At 33.0% G+C, this 19,601-nt stretch overlaps 1 protein-coding gene across 4 annotated transcripts in view; it reads right to left on the reverse strand.

Annotated features, from left to right (window-relative positions):
- The window catches only part of EMC2 (ER membrane protein complex subunit 2), a 47,928-nt gene that overhangs the window by 9,679 nt on the left and 18,648 nt on the right, over positions 1-19,601 (reverse strand). For all 4 annotated transcript variants that reach the window (XM_054512510.2, XM_064587993.1, XM_054512508.2 and 1 more), the window contains exons 6-10: positions 14,169-14,254; positions 13,958-14,017; positions 8,351-8,432; positions 7,432-7,542; positions 5,187-5,291 (exon numbers count right to left, since the gene is read on the reverse strand). In XM_054512510.2, the coding sequence (XP_054368485.1) occupies positions 5,187-5,291; positions 7,432-7,542; positions 8,351-8,432; positions 13,958-14,017; positions 14,169-14,254 (444 nt within the window). The remainder of the gene's footprint in view (positions 1-5,186; positions 5,292-7,431; positions 7,543-8,350; positions 8,433-13,957; positions 14,018-14,168; positions 14,255-19,601) is intronic.

The raw sequence follows: 19,601 nt of genomic DNA on the forward strand, positions 1-19,601 counted from the left end.
GAGATGTGTCATCTTCCTGCAGTGGTATCTAGAATGATAGAAACTGGCAAAAGTCCTTTTTTCTATCCTTTCCTATAGAGTCAAGAGAAGACAAATCATATCTTCAGTAAAGATGGGTAAAACATCACTGTGGACTAAGGAGTTTATGATGCAAAACTCAAATACTGAAGAGTACCAGTGACCCTCTTAGAGCTCCTTCCAAAGAATGCGGAGACTTTTAAGTCTGTAAATAGAATGGATCTAGTAAGGCAAAATTAAAAAAAAAAAAAAAAAAAGAATGGCAGGGAGGGCAAATATTACTAAAAAACAGCGTTTAGATCTATGAGCAATGGCTTAAAATACTGAAATGACAGGTTGATTGATGTCCAGTGATAAGGTGCATCTCATAAAGCAGGGAAGGGCATACTTGTCTGGCCTTATATTACTGAAGAGACAGGGAGAAAGGAAAACAAACAAAACTAAACTCTGAATTTAGTTACTACTCAGAGCTTTAAGTCTGAAATGAAAAGAGAAAACAAGTGAGGGTAGGCTATCAATTGTTCACATGAGAAAATAACTGAGAGTGAAAAACTGCATTTATAGCTTCAGATACATTTATACCTGACATTTCTTTATACAGGCAGTATATTGTGGCTGTCAGAGCATCAACTCTGGAGTCAGACTCCCTAGGTTTAAAAACTTCTGTCATTCATGTATCATATGATCTCACTGATATGAGGAATTCTTAATCGCAGGAATCAAACTGAAGGTTGTTGGAGTGGGGGGTGGGGTGGGAGGGATGGGGTGACTGGGTGATAGACACTGGGGAGGGTATGTGCTCTGGTAAGCGCTGTGAATTGTGCAAGACTGTTGAATCTCAGATCTGTACCTCTGAAACAAATAATGCAATATATGTTAAGAAAAAAAAAGAAGAAGAAGAAGAAGGTAGCGGGAGGGGAAGAATGAAGCGGGGGAAATCGGAGGGGTAGACGAACCATGAGAGACGATGGACTCTGAAAAACAAACAGGGTTCTAGAGGGGAGGGGGGTGGGAGGATGGGTTAGCCTGGTGGTGGGTATTGAGGAGGGCACATTCTGCATGGAGCACTGGGTGTTGTGCACAAACAATGAATCATGGAACACTTCATCTAAAACTAATGATGTAATGTATGGGGATTAACATAAGAATAAAACAAACAAACAAACAAAAAAAACCCTTCTGTCATTAACCAGCTCTGTCACCTTGGGAAAGTTATTTAATCTTTCCATGCTTTAAGTTCTTCATTTGTAAAACAGGAAAAGTACCTAGCTCATAAGAAATTTTCTATAAATATCTGCTCTTATAACTATTCTTGTGGTGGTGGTTATAGTTGCAATGAACACAGAAAGCATCATAAAGTAAACTTGGAGAATGTGATTAGTAAAAACAATGTAATGAATATTACTGTGATTTAGTGAAAATCACATATTAACTCCTTTAATCCTCAGAAAATTTCTATTGTGTCCATCTTGCAGCTGAAAGACTAGGCCCAGAAACAGTATATAACTTATCCAAAATCACATAAATAATAAATGTCAGAGCCAAACTTTGTAGACAATACAGACCCAGCATTTGTGTTCTTCTCTTAACTCCTACACGGTGATACTAGCTTCCAGGAATGGGACTCATGACAGAATACAGAGATGGACAGAAACTCTCTAGATAGCTACTTGGGGGAAAACTGACCCTTATTTCACATCATACATAGAAATCAATTCCAAATGGATTGTGGATCTAAATACAAAAGGTAGAAGGAAAAAAACCTCTGAAGACACACAAAATTATCTGTATGACTATGAGTAGCAAACTCATTTCTTAAACAACACAAAAAGCACAAACCATTGGAGAATATAAATGAACATATTTCACTTCAGAACTTTTATTCATTAAAATCATTTGAGAGAGATTGCAAGTAAGAAGGTGAAGAAATTTGCTGCACATATAACAAAAAGCTCATAATCAGAAAACTAAAAAACAAAAAGTCATAAACCAATTAAAAATATAGACTTCATGAAAGAGATATCCAAATAGCCAATAAACATACGAAAAAGTGTTCAATCTCACTGGTCATCAGGGAGATGCAAAATGAAACGATGAGATACCACTATACATACACCAGAATGGCTATAATTATAAAAACTGACAGGACCAAGTATTGATAAAGATGTAGAACTATGAGAACTACCAAACATGGCTGGTGAGACTATAAACAACTGATGTGGAAAACAAATTATGACCCAGTATTTCCACTCAAAGGTATACACCCATCAGAAGTACATGTACACCAAAAGATTGCAGCAATATTCAGTGTAGTATTATTCAAAATAGCCCCAAACAGGAAATAACCCAAATGCCTATCAACAACTGACTAGATAAATTGTAGTATGTTCATACAATAGACTACAGTACAATGAAAATGAATGAACTACAGACATGAAGAGGGATAAACGTCATAAACATAACAGTGAAATAGGCTAGACAAAAATGAATACATACTATGATACCATAAAGTTCAAAAACAAGTCAAGACTATGGGATTATTAATCAACACTCCTGAGGTTAACAGGAGTAGAAATTAAGAGGATGTACTATGAGGGCTCTGGGGTGCTGTAATGTTTCTATTTCTTGACTTGGATACATTTAGCTTGTATTATTAATTGAAATGTACATTTATGACTTGGGTTCTTTTTTCTATGTATGTTGTAATAAAAACTGATTTTAAAAATATACTCATGCTATGTCAAAAAAGCACTCTCTGAGCAGCTAGTTGTTTCTCAAAAATATCTTAAAAACAAGGATGTAGTCTGCAAACCATTACATTAGTTTTATATTATCCAAGTCTTATCTTTAAATCACACACACACATATACATACACTCTAGACCTACTATGTGTGGAACCCTAGTATAATCTGTGCTATCTCAAACTAACTGCATTTGAAGAAGCACAGCCTAGCTGATATTTATAAATATTCTGACTTACAGTATGCCAACAGAAGTAATATCCTCTATTATACATAATAAAAATACACTAAAGTTACTTTAAATAATATGATCATGGGGCACTGAATTTTTTTAATCTCCCCAACCTTCTCCAACCAGGAGTACAAAAACAAAGAAAAAGCACGAAAAACAAAATAACAGAAAACAAAGAGAACATCTTCAAAAAAACTACATTACAGGTAATCCTCCAAAACCCTGTAATGTGGTTTTATTCACCAACAGTGGCAGGACCTCCAAAAGATCAATGGCTGTATGATAGGAGTATATATGGTAGGATGGACAACCTACTACTCTACAAGCCTCAGAAATGAAAAAAGTGTGAATTGATGAATCTGCAAATGGCCTGCAAAACCAGGACAGTCTCAAAAGCTCCAAATCAAATGTGACGTTAAACAAGTCTAACAGTCTACAACCTCAAAATCTCTAAAATGTCCAGCAAACACTCTCTTCCAGGAGGAAAAAAACCTCACACTGAAGGATAATCACCAGAAACTGAAACCAAAACAGGGCAGAAACACTAGGGGGAAAAGGGAGAGATGGTTCAGATAAGGGAAAGGAGTAGATGAGAGGAAGGTAGTGATGTCCACAGGCAGCAAATCCCAGAATAAAATAAAATAACAAAATGCAGTATTTCAAGCTGAGAGCAACACCTCAAAATTCAAGATCTATAGAGCTCTAAGAGTAGAACAGAAGGCTGAAGACAAAATCTTTCTGAACCAGACTAGTTCTGAGAAAGACTGTGTATACAGAAAGGTCGTATTTAAATTCTCTATAACAAAAAGGAAGCCATAAAAAGACAAGTTAGGAAAGTTATCCTATCTCCGATGCCCTCACTCCACAAAAACCTTCCCCTAATAAAAACTATCTGATTTAAACAAGGAGAACAGCAAAAACAAAAAGAGAATATGATTAACTCCATAAAAAATTAATACAGAAAATAACAGAAAAAGATTTGAAAGAAAATGAATGACAGAGGAAAGAGGTGAGAAAGGAAGGAAATCTAATAAACTTATAATTAGAGACCTGAAAAAAAACCTTGGGCTATCAAACAGAAAAAATATTTAACACAAAGCAACTCTTCTCAGATTAAAAGAGGATTAAATTTACATATTAAATGGGTCTACTGTGCATTTGGGAAAACTGACCCAATAACAATCAACAAAACATACTGTAGTAAAACTACTAGATTTTAATGATAAAGAAAAAAATTCCTTTGGACATCCGGACAAACAGTCTAAGTCACTTAGGGAAAGAAAATCAGGATGGAATAAGACTTCTTAACAGCAATATTTTATCCTAAAACACAATGGAACAATATGTTTAAAATACTTAAGTAAAGGGCGCCTGGGTGGCTCAGTTGGTTAAGCGACTGCCTTCGGCTCAGGTCATGATCCTGGAGTCCCGGGATCGAGTCCCACGTCGGGCTCCCTGCTCAGCAGGGAGTCTGCCTCTCTCTCTGGCCCTCCCCCCTCTCATGCTCTCTATCTCATTCTCTCTCTCAAATAAATAAATAAAATCTTTAAAAAAAAAAAAATACTTAAGTAAATATAAGCTAAAGGTTGTATAAAAAGCCAAACTATCCCTCAAATATAAAGACTACAGAGAAATAAGTTTATAAACATGCAAGATGTAAGAAGATATTATTTTGCCATGAGCTCTTCCTGAAGAATCTCCTAGGGACAAGCTTCAGAAAATGAAGAAATGAGGGAAGAAGTTTCAGTTAAGATCTGACATGTAAGCAGAGTACAAAAACTTTTTTATATAGTCTGGCTAGTTTACATTTAGGCTTTTCTTCCTCCCTTTTAATTACCTGAGATACTCTAATTAATAATATGTTACACACCCAATCTGCTTCTGAAATACACTGCACAATTTACCTTTTCTGGATTTTTAGAATTACTTTTTATTTGCCAAATGCTCACTACTGAAATTTCCAGATAGTAAGGCTACTTATGGAATCATAACAGGGTAACGGACTTCTTTTGAAAAAAGAAAAAAAATAAGTGATCCTACAAGTTGTGTCCTACACAATTAAAACACATTTGATTAAGACCAAAAGACATAAAAGTCCAATGATAGACATTTGGCTTTGTAGTTTGCTGAAACAAAAACAACTAAGAAATATATTAACTGACCTATATGATAATATAAAATTATCAATACTGACCTGATAAGCTCTGTTTATTTGACTAGCTGCCCAACTAGCATATTTCATGTTGTCCTTTTTTGTTTTTGCACTTGCTTTTGGATTAGAAGCAATATGACTTGCCGACTAAAAACAAAAAAGAAACATCAAAAACAAAATTCCTTTTTTCTAGCCAAGATAATAATAATAATAAAAAAAAGTAAGGGTCATATTTGCAATGCGATAACAAAGAGTACCAAAACAATTTTAAAAATAAAGTGGAATGATATTAGTGTTTAAAAATGAAAATATAGTTTAAAATATAGAATAAAGTGACAAAAAGAGAAAGAGCATCTTAAATACCTAAATTTATTTTATTAGTTATCTACCACAACTGTTAATGGTAAAATTAAATACCTAAATACTGTAGAATATCACTTAAATACTGTAGAATATTGAAGGTCATTATTATTGTTATTAAATTACTATTTCTAGTTCTTTATTACTATATTACTTCAGCTTTCCTATGTCAGAATTATAGAATTATTGAATATTGATGTAAGAAGGAATCTCAAAAATAATTTAGTCCAATTTCCTACATTAACAGGTAAAAAAAAAAATTTAAGTCCAATAGGAGTGATTTGACTTGACCAAAGCAAGTTACTGAAAGCCTTAAAAATAGAAAGAGATCCTCATTTCCAATCTAGTCCTCTTTTCACTTTACCAAGAGTTTCCAAACTATGTTGCACAGCACCAGTTAGAATGACTGCAACTTGATCAATCCATCCTCTCCTTTTAAAAAATGTACTTAAACAAGGGATTGTTAATCTAGGATCCATGAAAGAATCTGTAAACAACCAAAATTAAATACTAATTTTTAAGCATATATTGTATTTCTGGGGAGAGGAAGATCTTTGATCTTATGTTTAAATATATCTGATTCTTAAGAAGATTCATCCATGTGATTTAAAAAAAAAAAATTAAGCCTTTCTTTTATACCTAGCCTGTGTGACAGGCTCTTTCCCACTCTCTCCTCCTCTGTCAGTGAGGAATTTAGGAATTTATTGGCCAAAATCTTATTTTTACACCTGTATGTCTTTAATGTCACCTCTTTCATATGAATTTTAGCAAATGCAGTGATTAAGAGAATGACTCTGGAATCAACTGACGGAGCTGATATCCCAGCTCAATCACTTAGTAAGTCTGTGATCATCTTTCAACAAATTAACTAGACCTCTCTGTGTCTTAGGTTCACTTTCTGTGAAATGGTATTAATAACAGTATCTTCTCAAATAGTTGATATGAGGATTTAAAATTAAAAAAGAGCTTAAAACAATGCCCAGCACATAAAGTGTTATGTATAAAATATCATTAATAATCTATTGTTATACATTTTTTAAATTAATCTTTCATTTATTTGGTAAAAAGAGACAACACCACTACTATACTGTACCTCTAACCTACTACAGTTGGCACTGGTAGATCCAGGAAAAATTTCTTGAAATTCCTTTGAACTATTTTCTAATCATATTTTGCCATTCCTTTCCTAAAAATTATTTCATTTATATTTCTTCCTGCCTCTATTTCTGCAATTGATTCTTTTTCACTGATCCCCGACAAGACATTCATCCAAAAGTCCTTGAAAAGACCAGGATAAATTAAAATTTCAAAGAACTGGCCTATTAAAAAGAGGTTTTCTGATTGTAGGGAGGGGCTTATTTTATGTATATTTTAAAGCTCAGCAAATTCTTCCTCTATTTCCCATAGCTCTTGTTAATTGACTTTTCTAAACTCGTCATTTGGCATACATAAACCATAGAAATATTTAATTACATGCTTACCACAATTTCCAAGCTCTTTTCTGTACCATAAAAAAATTTTAATTTGACAGTAGAGATTTTTTTTGCTAATGTCTTTTATTGCATAGTTTAAAACTATGTCATACAATTATAATTTCAGGTAAGAAATACAAAATAATGTTGGGCATAAACCCAAGAATATCAAAACAATTAAGATACAAATTATGGTTTTGTATCTGTTCCTATTTAATAAAAAGGCAGATTTAAATTCTGATACAATAGAAGATATTTTATAATAAAATGTCAAATAGGATGTATTAACATTTAAAAATAAAACTGCCTTACAAACTATTGCTCATATTTAACGAGAGGAAAAAAATATGCTTATCAACAAAATACAAACAAGAGGGAAGTGACTGGATGGGATAGTTAATGGACTTTAAATGACAGACTTCGTAAAATAACATTAAACATGCACCTCTACTCACCATGTAAAGCCCAAACAAAGCTCTCATATTTCTGTTGTTCAGTTTCAGTGCCTGAGCAAAATACTTTCTTGAAAGTTCGAGGTTTTCAAGTCCACCCTGGGTATATTTAACCTGTTAAAAATTGCAGAGTGCTGAAAACTGTTTATTTTACTACTTTGAAATATAGCATGTTTCATCATACCATAGGCATTAGTAATTGAAACAGATATTCTGTAAACAAATGCAAGATGTTAAAAGAATTCATCTTAAAGTTGTTAAAGCTAAAATTTTAAAGCATAACCTCCCTGAAAAACCTATTCTATGAACATTAAGATCACAGAGTACTTTTTAAAACAAAATGTTGTCAATAAAAAAGCCAATATAATTTCTTTTTCAGCTGCCTTGCTAATGCCTCACGACTTTATATTTTCTATTAGTAGCATTCTAAATCTATACTTACATACTGAGTTGCCCTTTTCTAGTCACCTTGACATTCATTATTAATGAAATGCTTCTAACCTTACAGCATTCAATTGTATTACTATTCTTAATAGTAAGATAAATACTTCTTACTTCTAAAAATATTGATCTTAATATGAATTTCCTAGAATATGGATTTAAAAATCATAATCATTGTAAATGCCTCAGAAGCCATTAAATGGTGACAACTGTGGCATCATTAATTCATGATTAGGAAAGAAAATATACAATAAAAAATACAAAGAATTCACTCTTTTAAGTAAGCACTTTTATTTTTAAAGCCATATTCCCACTATAATATTAAAAATGTAAAGCTTTTACACCTATAGTCAGTTTTCATCAGATGTCTTAAATATTTATATATGTGCCTCACATTAAGGACATATTCTTAGTTCCAAAATAATACCTAACACCAACAAAAATAAAATCATATGCAACTGTTGTTTTTGAAAGCACTTACTTCAGCATACTGCTGACAGTATAAGTGGTTGTGTGGATTAGTCATCATTAGCTCCTCTAAACAAAAGGCTGCTTTAGCATAGCTGAAAAGTATGAAGAGGAGAAATCAATTTTAGAAGTCACATATACCATCTTAGCTAGAATAAAAATAATTAAAAATAATTTAAAGCAATGCTGGAAAATAATTTTAAAACAATTTTAGTGATGTTAGACATTTTATTCCCCAAATTTAAAAGCTTCAGTAATAATATACTTGCTATGCTGAATTCTTAAATACAAATAACAAAGGCTTAAATTCTGAGGCAGCCTATGAACAATCAGTAGATACTACATCCTTAAAACTGGGTCACTATTATGACATCCAAACATTATTCACAACACAGACTTCACAACCTTGGATCAGGTTACATATAAAATAACTTCAAGTCCATTGATCACTGAATAAAATACTCAAATAGCTAAAGTGTAAAGAGGAAATAAACATTTTATTAAATACTATCTATTCACAAAAATCCTTTATTGACACCTATCTACCAACATTCTATTATAAAGACTTTTCATTACTTGTTTGCCAATATGAAATCTAATGAAGTTATAAATTTTTAAACCCATGAAAAATAGATCAAGTTAGTGGTTTTGATATGCACTCTACTACTATTTCATCATGTGGTAAAGAAACAAACATCTTGCTAAAAACCTGAGGAGAGGACTGCTACAAAGGGCTCTGGAAAAATGGTTTTACACCACATGACTGTAATTCCCCTAGATGTATTTTATAAGTTTAAAGCAATGCGAATATCGCCACTATTTATAGGAAATCCTAAAGAACAAAGGTGTTGTAAAATTTATTTCCAGTGAAAGGTGACGACAGTAGCCAACACAAAAAGGCTACCTACAGTTATTTTTGGCATTTATCACCAACACACAAAGCTACCTGTCTTTACACTAAGTCTGATATACTTACTTTTCAAAATATACATCCTGCAGTTTCACATAACGTGTACTAATAACAGCTAACTTGTATTATTAGTGCTCATTATGTATCATGCACTTCTCTAGGTGTGTTATATATATTAATTCATTTAATCCTACCAAAACCCTGGGAAGTAGGAAATTATCACCATTTTATAGTTGAAAAGGCACACAGATGCAAACTGAAACCTAGGCTGTGCCACTGCAGACAGCCTGCTCTTAACCACTGTGCATACTGCCCCTACATACTCCACTCAGTGAAAAACCGTGGTAATGATGGCAGTGATGAAGAGATCAATGTAACATAAAAATGGGTACAACAATCAAACCCAAAGGGCCTGAGAATCCAAAAACACCCTATAGATTACCAAAAATCATAGCATTTTAGATGTATATATACACACTGTTATCAAGGATCATACAGCTATTTAGCCTTTTTCATTTTTATACCCAAAACCTCGCACTGGTTCCTGACATGTGATAGGTATATAATAAATGCCTGAACAAATGACTGAATAGATGTCTAGAACAAAAGTATTACAACTACCTATCTGATATATATTTATCATTCTATAAAAGAAGAAAGTGGTCTCTACCTTAAACACTCAACTTTATCAGAAAGACAGTTCCTTCTAAATATGTTCCTTTTACTGAAGTGATGCAAAAATTCATATTAATGCTAAGAATAAATGTTCTTACAGATTTAAATGGGTTGAGCACAACTGTGACTCTGGTTTTTATACAAAATAAAGTAAGATAAAATAGGCAGGTATGAGTTTCTACTGAAAAATAAATGCCAAGATATTTTTCTCAGAAATTATTCAGTATCACATACAGAAGAGGATCCCTTGCTTCCAATTTTACAAAGTATAAAATCAAACTAATTTTGTGGATAAAGAACCAAATAAACTTAGAGCTAAAAGGAGAAGATGGTCCAATACAGTTTTCTCCAACAGAGGTTCACTCAAGAGTATTTAAACCATATGGAAAGTGACTAGAGTGACCATTTTCTCAATTCTCCCAAAAATGGGATACATAGCCAATTCCATTTCAAATGCATAAAAAAGTTAATTCATTACATACAATGCCTCAATGATTAGAGAATTAAGATTATTTGAATCTATTTAAAATAACTACTAGTATTAGTATGTTAGAGTCAATAACTAAATAAAGTTTCAAAGTTCTTCTGTTCCTTACAAAAGCATTTGTGTAGGTTACATATCTATCCCTACATTGTTTTATCAACATTATGATTTTTCCTTGTAGGATTTTGATAATTCCGTTTGTTATAGAATTTTATAGTAAGGCTGAACCTACAAAAAGGAACCACAGTCACAATCATAATTAATTTATATTATTAATTGCTCCTTGCTGATAGAACATCGTTTTAACTACAAATCAAATAAAAAAAGTGTCTTTGTTCAAAATACATATTTTTATTTATAATATTGGTAGTACTAATGTACACATCTTAACTAATTTTTTATACTTAGAACAAGTAAAATGTCTCAATATGGTCAAATAATGTGATATATATCACTGCAATCACTAAATAGAAACCAGAATTTACAAATCAGAAGCAAATTTAAATAAAAGAAACTTAAAGATATTTAAAAAAAAGCACGTGGCAGAATTCTATATCCTCTTTAATCCCTGTAACAACAATGAATAGACTTATATGAACATTCTACTTTGGAAATTTATTTGAAGTAAAAATTCTAGATCTATAGTAGCAATGCTGCCTATGACCTATTACATTTAAAAGAGCTTATTCCTACTTATTCTTATGCAAAAAGAATGCCAAAATGAAAAATAGATCTCACAACTCCTAAACTGCTACATTTTGCCACTGTGCCCACAAAACTGACATCCCACAGTAACTTACCTCTTTGCCAAAAACAAACAAACAGTAAAGTGAAAAAACCCTACCTACTACAATGACTTGCCCAAATAGGTTAAAGGAATTAAATGAACAGATTCTGATTTTCATATAGTTTCAAAAAATCTGGAGATATTTATTTCCACTCACCCTAAACCTGAATATTCCCTCTGTGTTCAATTAGAAAAAATAAATGGGAGGTCATTTTGTAAATAACTAGCTTCAAGACCAAAAAAAGTTTTGTGATACAAGATAAAAGAAGAGGTTGAACACAATTATCATTTCCCCTAAAAGGAAATTACTTTTCAAGTGCTTTTTTGTCTTTTTATTTCTTGATTTCTTGGGATTTTTCAGGTCATTTCTCTTAAGTATACATTCAACTCTATCTCAGTGAACTCTTTAGAAACTCAAAGCAAAACTGAATGTGGCAATTACAAGGCGAAGCAAATAATAGTAATAAATTTAATTATAGGTTAAAAATAAAGTATGGCCTATTTTAGAACTAAATATAAAACTATTAGAAACATATGCAAAAAAAATAAAACTGAGAAAGAAGAAAGAAAACAGAGGTGATATATTTATGTAGTTCTTAGAGGACATAAAGCAATAAAAACTGATATATCTGACTATATAAAAATATGACGTTTCTATAAGTTAAAAAATCAATATTAAAAAGACATATAACAAGGATATATTTGACAAGGCAAAGGTTCATATCATTTATATAAAGAGCTATTAAAATTTTTTAAAAGTTGTAACCAATTTTCACCTAACAAAATTTACAGACTAAAAAGAATGATAGCACCCAGTGTTAAGGGGATGTTAATAACTGCTGATGTGAGAGTAAACTGATGTTACCTTTCCAGCGAAGAACTAGAAATGATTTATCAAAACCACTAAAAATGTGCATATCATATAATCAAGTGATTCTACTTCTAAGAATTTAGTCCAAGGAAACAAAATAATTAATACAGAATTATAGTAAAAATGAAAAAAAAAGAAAAGAAAAAAAAAACAAGCTTTCTATTCCCCTAGGAAACTGATTAAGAACACTAGAGTACATTAATAAGATGGAATAATATAAAGCCATTAAAATCACATAGTGAAATATTTATTGTGATAAGGAATGTCTGTCAAAACATAACTAAGTGAAAATCATAAACTATAAAAGATAATTCTATCTTAGGTTTCTGTTTCAAGAGGTACTGAAGAAAAAAATATAAACTGTAGATAAGTTAAGATGATGCAACTACACTCAATTTGGTCTTTACTCTTTATTGTGTTTTCCAAATTTTCTTCATTAGGTATCTCTTTAATTAAAAAAATTCTTTGATTATTCTGAAATGTTTTTTAAAGCTTTTAATCACACCATCTTCAAAAGGCACAAAACCATTTTAAATAACTGTCATCTGTTTTAGGGACAAAATAAAACTAATGTTAATTGTTTTACTGCACTCCAAAAACTCAGTTTCATGTTATTTAAATTATATACTATATACTTTACAAATGTTGACTTTAAAGCTATGAAAAATGGAACACCTGAACTAATATAACACTGTATGTTAACTATACCAGAATAAAAATAAAAATAAATTTTGGAAAAAAGCTATGAAAAATGGAAACATCACCATTTAAGCCAAATGCCCTACCACTCTCACATACATAAGAGAATCCTGAGTACGTTTACATATGTGATCATATAAGCATACATACATCTAATATGTCCGTGATTCAGGAAATAATTTCCTAATGGAAAAAAAAAAAAAAAGATTCTGACAGCCAGAGCACAGAAGAGAACTGAAGAATAGTTCCCACAATACAGTACATATTCATTAAATCACAGCTATTACTTTTATTTTAGCCTCTGGTTTTACTAGAAATACGCAGATAACTACCTTAATTCTCCATTTCACATTACACATATAGCCCTGGGCAAAGCTAAGACATAGTGTCTTCATTCTATCTTATTTCCTGCATCAGCTATTTGTAGTATGAGAATGAGGTTAACTATTCATACACAGTAAGAATATGCACATGAGAATCTGATTCTATTCCCTCAGAAAGAAGAAACGAAACAATGTGATATACTTCAGATTTAGAAGAACTAAGGGGAAAAAAAAAAATCCTGCCTGTAGATGGAGTTTAGCATTAACGCTGCAATATTAGAAAACTTGCACTAAGACGAGGCTAATCCTCTCACACTGGGATTTCCTCCTGTCACTGCATCAATAAAAAAGCTAACAAAAACATTAAATATCCAATAAGCAAGTTCCTACAGCATTCAACATTCTTGATCATTCCTGGTCTTTTACCCAGGCAACAGAATGCTTCTACTTTGGAAGAGTTGATTCTCTTAATACGAAGGCTAATAAATGCATACAATTGACAGAATTTTTAAACAGCAGGGAGTATAATACTCTTTGTATATTAGAACAATTTAGACTCTAAAAATTCACAATTTTGAACCACTAAAAATAGCCTTAGCTCAGCAAATGCAGACCTTTCTAATTCCAAGGAATCCATCTGTATTTGAAAAAAAAACTTATCTCTCAAACAAAAATAATTTAGCAAAACACAAATGACCTAATTAAAGCAATTCACATATTATAGACAACAAACTGATGATTTTTCATTTATTTATTTTTTTCATTTAAAATGACATGATTCATATCCTCTCACCGAACTTTCAGAAACCAAGTCTTCTGAACTTACATAATAGTGATAAAAACTGCACTCCTACTAAAATTTACAACTTACTCATGTTCATTGATATATAGTTCTGCAAGTTCATGCCAAGCTTCTTGGTCACCAACAAATCTGGTGAGAGGAAAAGGGGGGGAAAAAAAGTGTGTAGATATTCTGTAAATGAACAGCATGGAGGCAAAAAGGAAAATCAAATGCAAATTCCATTTTAATTAAAAAAGATTTATCAGAATAACAAAACACAATCCTCTTGTAAGACACTCACTGTTCCAGATACTCATTCAGTTCCCGAATGGCCTCCACATTTTTCCCCTGAGCTTTTCGAATGGCAATCTTACGCTTTCTTGCAGCCTATGGGTTGACATTAATAAAGGATTAGGCCCTCATGATTCCCTGGGTTTTTGTAAAGAAGGTAATTTGACTGTGCAAATTATTATCTCAATGCCAGTGAAATTCCATTGTAGAACTACTGCTTAGTGGGAGTTTATAAACATACCCCATGACATCCCACTGGGGAATTCAAACATTCCTCTAACAATCACATATGCTTTACTTTTGATGTACACAATGTATGCATCATTTCATTCAAATAAATAACCATCCAGATTCTGATAATTACAAGCCAGCAGGGAATCCTAATCTTTACCCAGCCTAAAGTCCTTTACTCTGTCTCATTCATAAGATTTGTATGTTAAGAGATAGAGGGATAGTGGAGATTAGGAAAAAAAAAAATCTCACCATGGCCACATGAATTATAAAATATAGCTCCTGATAACTTTTTTCACAGTTTTAAGAGAAATAACTACCTGTAAGTCTTTCAAGAATAACACAGGACCAGAAAAAAATATTTTATAAATAAACAAAACAACTAAACTTGCATTTTAAAGTTTTAAAAATGATAAATATAAATATCAGTGTCATTGATTTATGCATTCATCAAATATGTACTGAACATCTGTTTGACAGGTACTGTGCAAAACAATGAAAATATGAGGACAAGAACAGATAATTCCTTATTATCTCATGAGAAACTCATGAGAAAAAGACACAGCAAATAAAAAGACAATGATAGAGATATCTAGGGTGTCATGCAACATGGAGGAGAGCCTAACACAGGCTGCGGCAGAATGGAGGAGGTGTAAGGGCCAGAAGCAAAGAGGGCCCCAGATGTGATACCTGTACTGAAATAGAAAGAGCAAGGATACATTAAAAAAGCAAAAGAGGGAACTGTTTGAAGGACAGGGTATAGATGGAGGAACATAGAACAAAAGTAAAGAAGACAGCAACAGTGTGTGTAATCAATATTATCCTTTTGAGGCTGGAGTTAACAGGGACTGGAGGGCACTATGCAAATTATTAAATTTGTATCTCTTCCATCTCTGTTTAATTCAATGCAGATAGCTAAGCAATAAAACAAACAAAAGCTATAGCTAAGTTAAGTTTATTAATTATGAATATGATTGTTATTGTTTTATATAATACACACTCCACAAGATGTAGACAAGGAAAGTAAAATGAATGGGGCCTCTTTGACAAATGGAGCTACCTGTCATGGGTGGAAAAGGTGGGGGTTTTTCTCTGAAAAAGTGAGAGTCAAAAAATCAGAGAGAATCAAGAGACTCCCAATAAATAAGGCCATGAGTGATATTTATAGTAACAATGATAACAACATTTTGGCAACAAAAAATGAAATGTGTTAAAAAATGTATTATCCTTGATTATTCAGCTCATGCCAAAGGCCTAACACAATGCCTGCCAAACGGTAGGTACTCAAATATTTTTGGAATAATTTCACTATGTACAACAATGAAAGTGCCATAATAAATGTACCATTTAAAAAGCCTCAAGAATTCAGAAAGGAAGTAAAAGAAAAGCTCTAAAAGTAACTCAATCCTAAAGACTTTACGAAGAATATTAGACTTCAAATGAGAGTCTTCTCCCAAGTTCTTCTGAAAATAGGTGATGGATAAATTAACATATAATTAAGAAACTAATTTATTTTGGATATATCATATCTAATTTCACCAATCCAACATCATTTGAAACATTTAACTCTTTATTCCTTTCATTTATCATAATACTACTTCTTCTATAGACAATATGGTAGAACAGAGTCCACATTTTAAAATAAGAAAGACAAGAAACAAATCCCAACTCTTGGCACTTACCAGCTTTCTAACCAAAGACAAAAATACTACCACATGCTGACATAAGAACCAATTTTTACATATCATGATAATTTTAAATAAGCATTAAAGAGGGATTTCATTTCTGGCCAAGACGGGATCAGATTTACCCTCTTGCCTGAACCAACCAAAGAACTAGATTAAATATGCAAAATAATTTTTAAGGCACAGGACAACAGGCAACAAAGAACAGTGCTCCCTGAGGGGCTGGAAACAAATGAGGTGAGCCCTGTTTTTATTGCCCTGGCTCATCACTGCTTTGAGAGAGTTTCAGGGGTCCTGTGCAAGAAGAGAAAATAAGGTTGAGTTCAGTGGACTCCGTGAGTTGAGAAGGAGCGGAGAGCTCAGGAAGATTAAAGGCTAGAGTTTGTAGACATAGCACTGGAGAAGAAAGAATACAGAATAAAAACTCTAGATTCCTCTTAAATCTCAAGGGCTTCCCTCGAGTACTCAGCCTTGTACTGATCAGTGCATGTGTGTGAAAAAACTACCCAAAGCCAAGGAAAGAACCACCAGAAAAGTTTAGGGGGAAGTGTCTGGAGCTCACATAGGGCTGGGAATAGTGCCTCTTGTACCAGCCATACTGGAAAATGCCATGATTCCTGTGGCACTGGCTAGAATACCCAGAAGGATGTAATGGGGAGTAACTAGCTAGCCCTATAAGCACTTTCTGGACCTCTCTAACAGAGACCCAAAAGGATCAAATTGTTTTCAAGTAACTTAATTATATCCCACAAGAAAGCTCAAGAACATATTTTGGGAATATAAAAATGGAAAAGAGCAAAGAGAACTTTTGAAGATGATAGTTTTGTTCACTATCTTGACTGTGGTGACGGCTTCACAGGTGTATACAAACATTAAAACTTAACAAATTGCACACCCTACTTAAATATATGCAGTCTATTCTACATCAATTATATGTCAAAACAGTTTTAAAATAGTATTAATTGGACTAAATGTTAAGTAGAGTCTTGACTATTTATCAATTACCATTTATTTCTTTTAGTTTTTTTTTTTTTCCTGTAAAATATGTCAATGTTCTGAATTTTTCTAAATGTCTCATTTGGATCAATCTTTGCAAATGTCAGTTTAAGTCTTAAAAATGAAAACTGTTCTACATTTTATAAGTGATTTTAATAACAGAATTCCTATTATAAAATATAAAATATTAATGACCATGAACAAATCTTCACCAAACTTGCTACATGCCTTCTGTAACATTATGTATAAGGGGGCTACCCAGCAATTCTTCCTGAAACTCTTGTCATATCTTAAAAAATAAGGTACGGGGTGGGGGGGTAGGCGGGGGGAGGGATACTACTTAGGAAAGGATTAAAGGATTAAGGTCTACCAGCAAAATACAATCTACATCTCTCCCTACTGCAGATTCTGGGACCCAGAAAGAAACAGACCATTGGCCAACAGAAGGAAAGCAGTATTCTGGGTTCTTCCAGGGCTTATGCCCATGATCGTGGGAAATGTGACATTCTAAAAAGCATCTTCACCCTTGGCACAGAGGCAATTACATCTAATTCTAAAACAAAACTTCAAATATTTGATAAATCACAATAGGCAGTTCACAATTCAAGGTAAAATCTGATCTTTCTGAAATATGAAATTCAACTAAAAAGACAATAATTAACATACTTCCTTCTGAAAAGTATTCATTCAGCAAGTATTCACTGAAGACCTACCATATGCTAGGCATTAGTTCATGCAATGGACATAATTTTTTCCCTCAAGGAGCTTTCAAAGGAAGAAAAGCCTACTTTTATTTTAAAAGCAAGCAAACAAAAACCTGACTGGTGCTTAGGCAACCTAAGGGATAAAAGCTCAGTGAACCTAATCCAATATTTGACTCTCACAGGTTAATGACTAAAACTTCCACATTTGAGAGTTACCCTTCTAAAAACCATTCACGGCTAACTAATTTTAATTGTTTGTGTACTTTCACTGCAAAATATTCTTTCATCCATTCCCTATCCCTTCCAATTCCACTTGTCCTAGGTTTAGACCCCATAATCTCTGGCCTAGGACTGAGGGGCCTCCAAATTACAAATTATTTCATCTCTGCACCTCCTTCAAACTATCTCCCATATTATTAACAAAGTTCTTTCTAAAAATATCTGGTGGTATTTCCCTAATCAAAATTTGACTTTATTGTCCATTTTCTTTTTTTCTTTTTAGAGAGAGCAAGCGAGTGTGTGAGAAAGGGGGGTGGGGCAGAGAGAGAATCTTAAGCAGGCTCCATGCTCAGAGCCTGACACGGGGCTTGACCTCACAACCCTCAGATCATGACCTGAGCCGAAATTAAGAGTCAGATGCCCAACAACTGAGCCACCCAGGCACCCCATTCATTGTCCGTTTTCTAAGAATAAAAATTAAATTCTGAAGTGTCACATACGAAATTGGCCATATAGGCCATCTTGTTGCATCTCCAGTCACTTTGTACAATGAACCAATTCAGAGCTATATTGTTCCTCAGAACCCCAATTTTTCTCAGAGGTCAATGAGTAGGGAAGAAGGGAGAGGTTAACTATGTAGAGCACCAGAACCATGCCCTTTCTTCAACAAGAACAGAAATAAAATTTCATTTGAAAAACATATTGAAGGAGGCAGTTAAGAGAAATACAAATGGCTTTTTAAGCATATTAAAAGATATTCAACATCACTCATAATGCAAATTATAACAAGATCATGTTTTTTACCAATTAGACTGGCAAAGGTTAAAAACAAAAAAGCTGATAGTATACCATGTGGGAGGATACAGGAGAAGAAGCACTCTCATTCCACAGAAATGAATATGGATGGCTAAAAAGCCTTTGTGGGAAGGAAATTTGGTAACATCTATCAAAATTTAAAATGCATGGATCTCCAGACTTAGATTCCAGAGGAGGAATCCATCGTACAAATGACATTCACTGCAACGCTGTACCTGGGAGGAAGATATCAAAATCAACCTAAGGGTTTATCAAGGGGGACTTACTTCAAGAAACTGTTTTTCAAGAGACTTTTTTTCATACATCATGCAACACAATGCTATGCAGCTATTCAGAGGATGTAAGGATGTGCTGACATATAGCATGATCTTTACAACGACTGCAAGGTAGACTATGCCACCATTTGCATTTCCAACAACTCTCTCTGTAAAAAGGGATACACTGATACACAAGTGCATATTTGTGTGTGCACAAGGGAAAAATCTCTGGAAGAACACAAGGGAAACTGTTAATAATGTTTGCCTAAGTGAAGGAGGATGTGAGATCAGGGGTGAGAAGAAAGACTTATTTTTCACCATATATTCTTTTGTATTGTTTGTAATTTTTAACATGGGTATGTATTACATTTTCAAAAAAATATTTTACAACCTTTTAAAAATAGATGGGGGGAAAAGTCCATTTCAGCATCCTCCCTAAAGAAAATTTGAAAACTTCCTTTCTAATCACTTTATTCTTTCTTCCCTAGGTAGACTTTGTACTTAAATAGTGCCAAGGTTTCATTCATGAGATAAT

Source organism: Mirounga angustirostris, unplaced genomic scaffold (genome assembly GCF_029215605.1).
Source record: "Mirounga angustirostris isolate CCGP_5_RB_7025 unplaced genomic scaffold, mMirAng1.0.hap1 SCAF_4, whole genome shotgun sequence".
Classification (NCBI taxonomy): Eukaryota; Metazoa; Chordata; class Mammalia; order Carnivora; family Phocidae; genus Mirounga; species Mirounga angustirostris.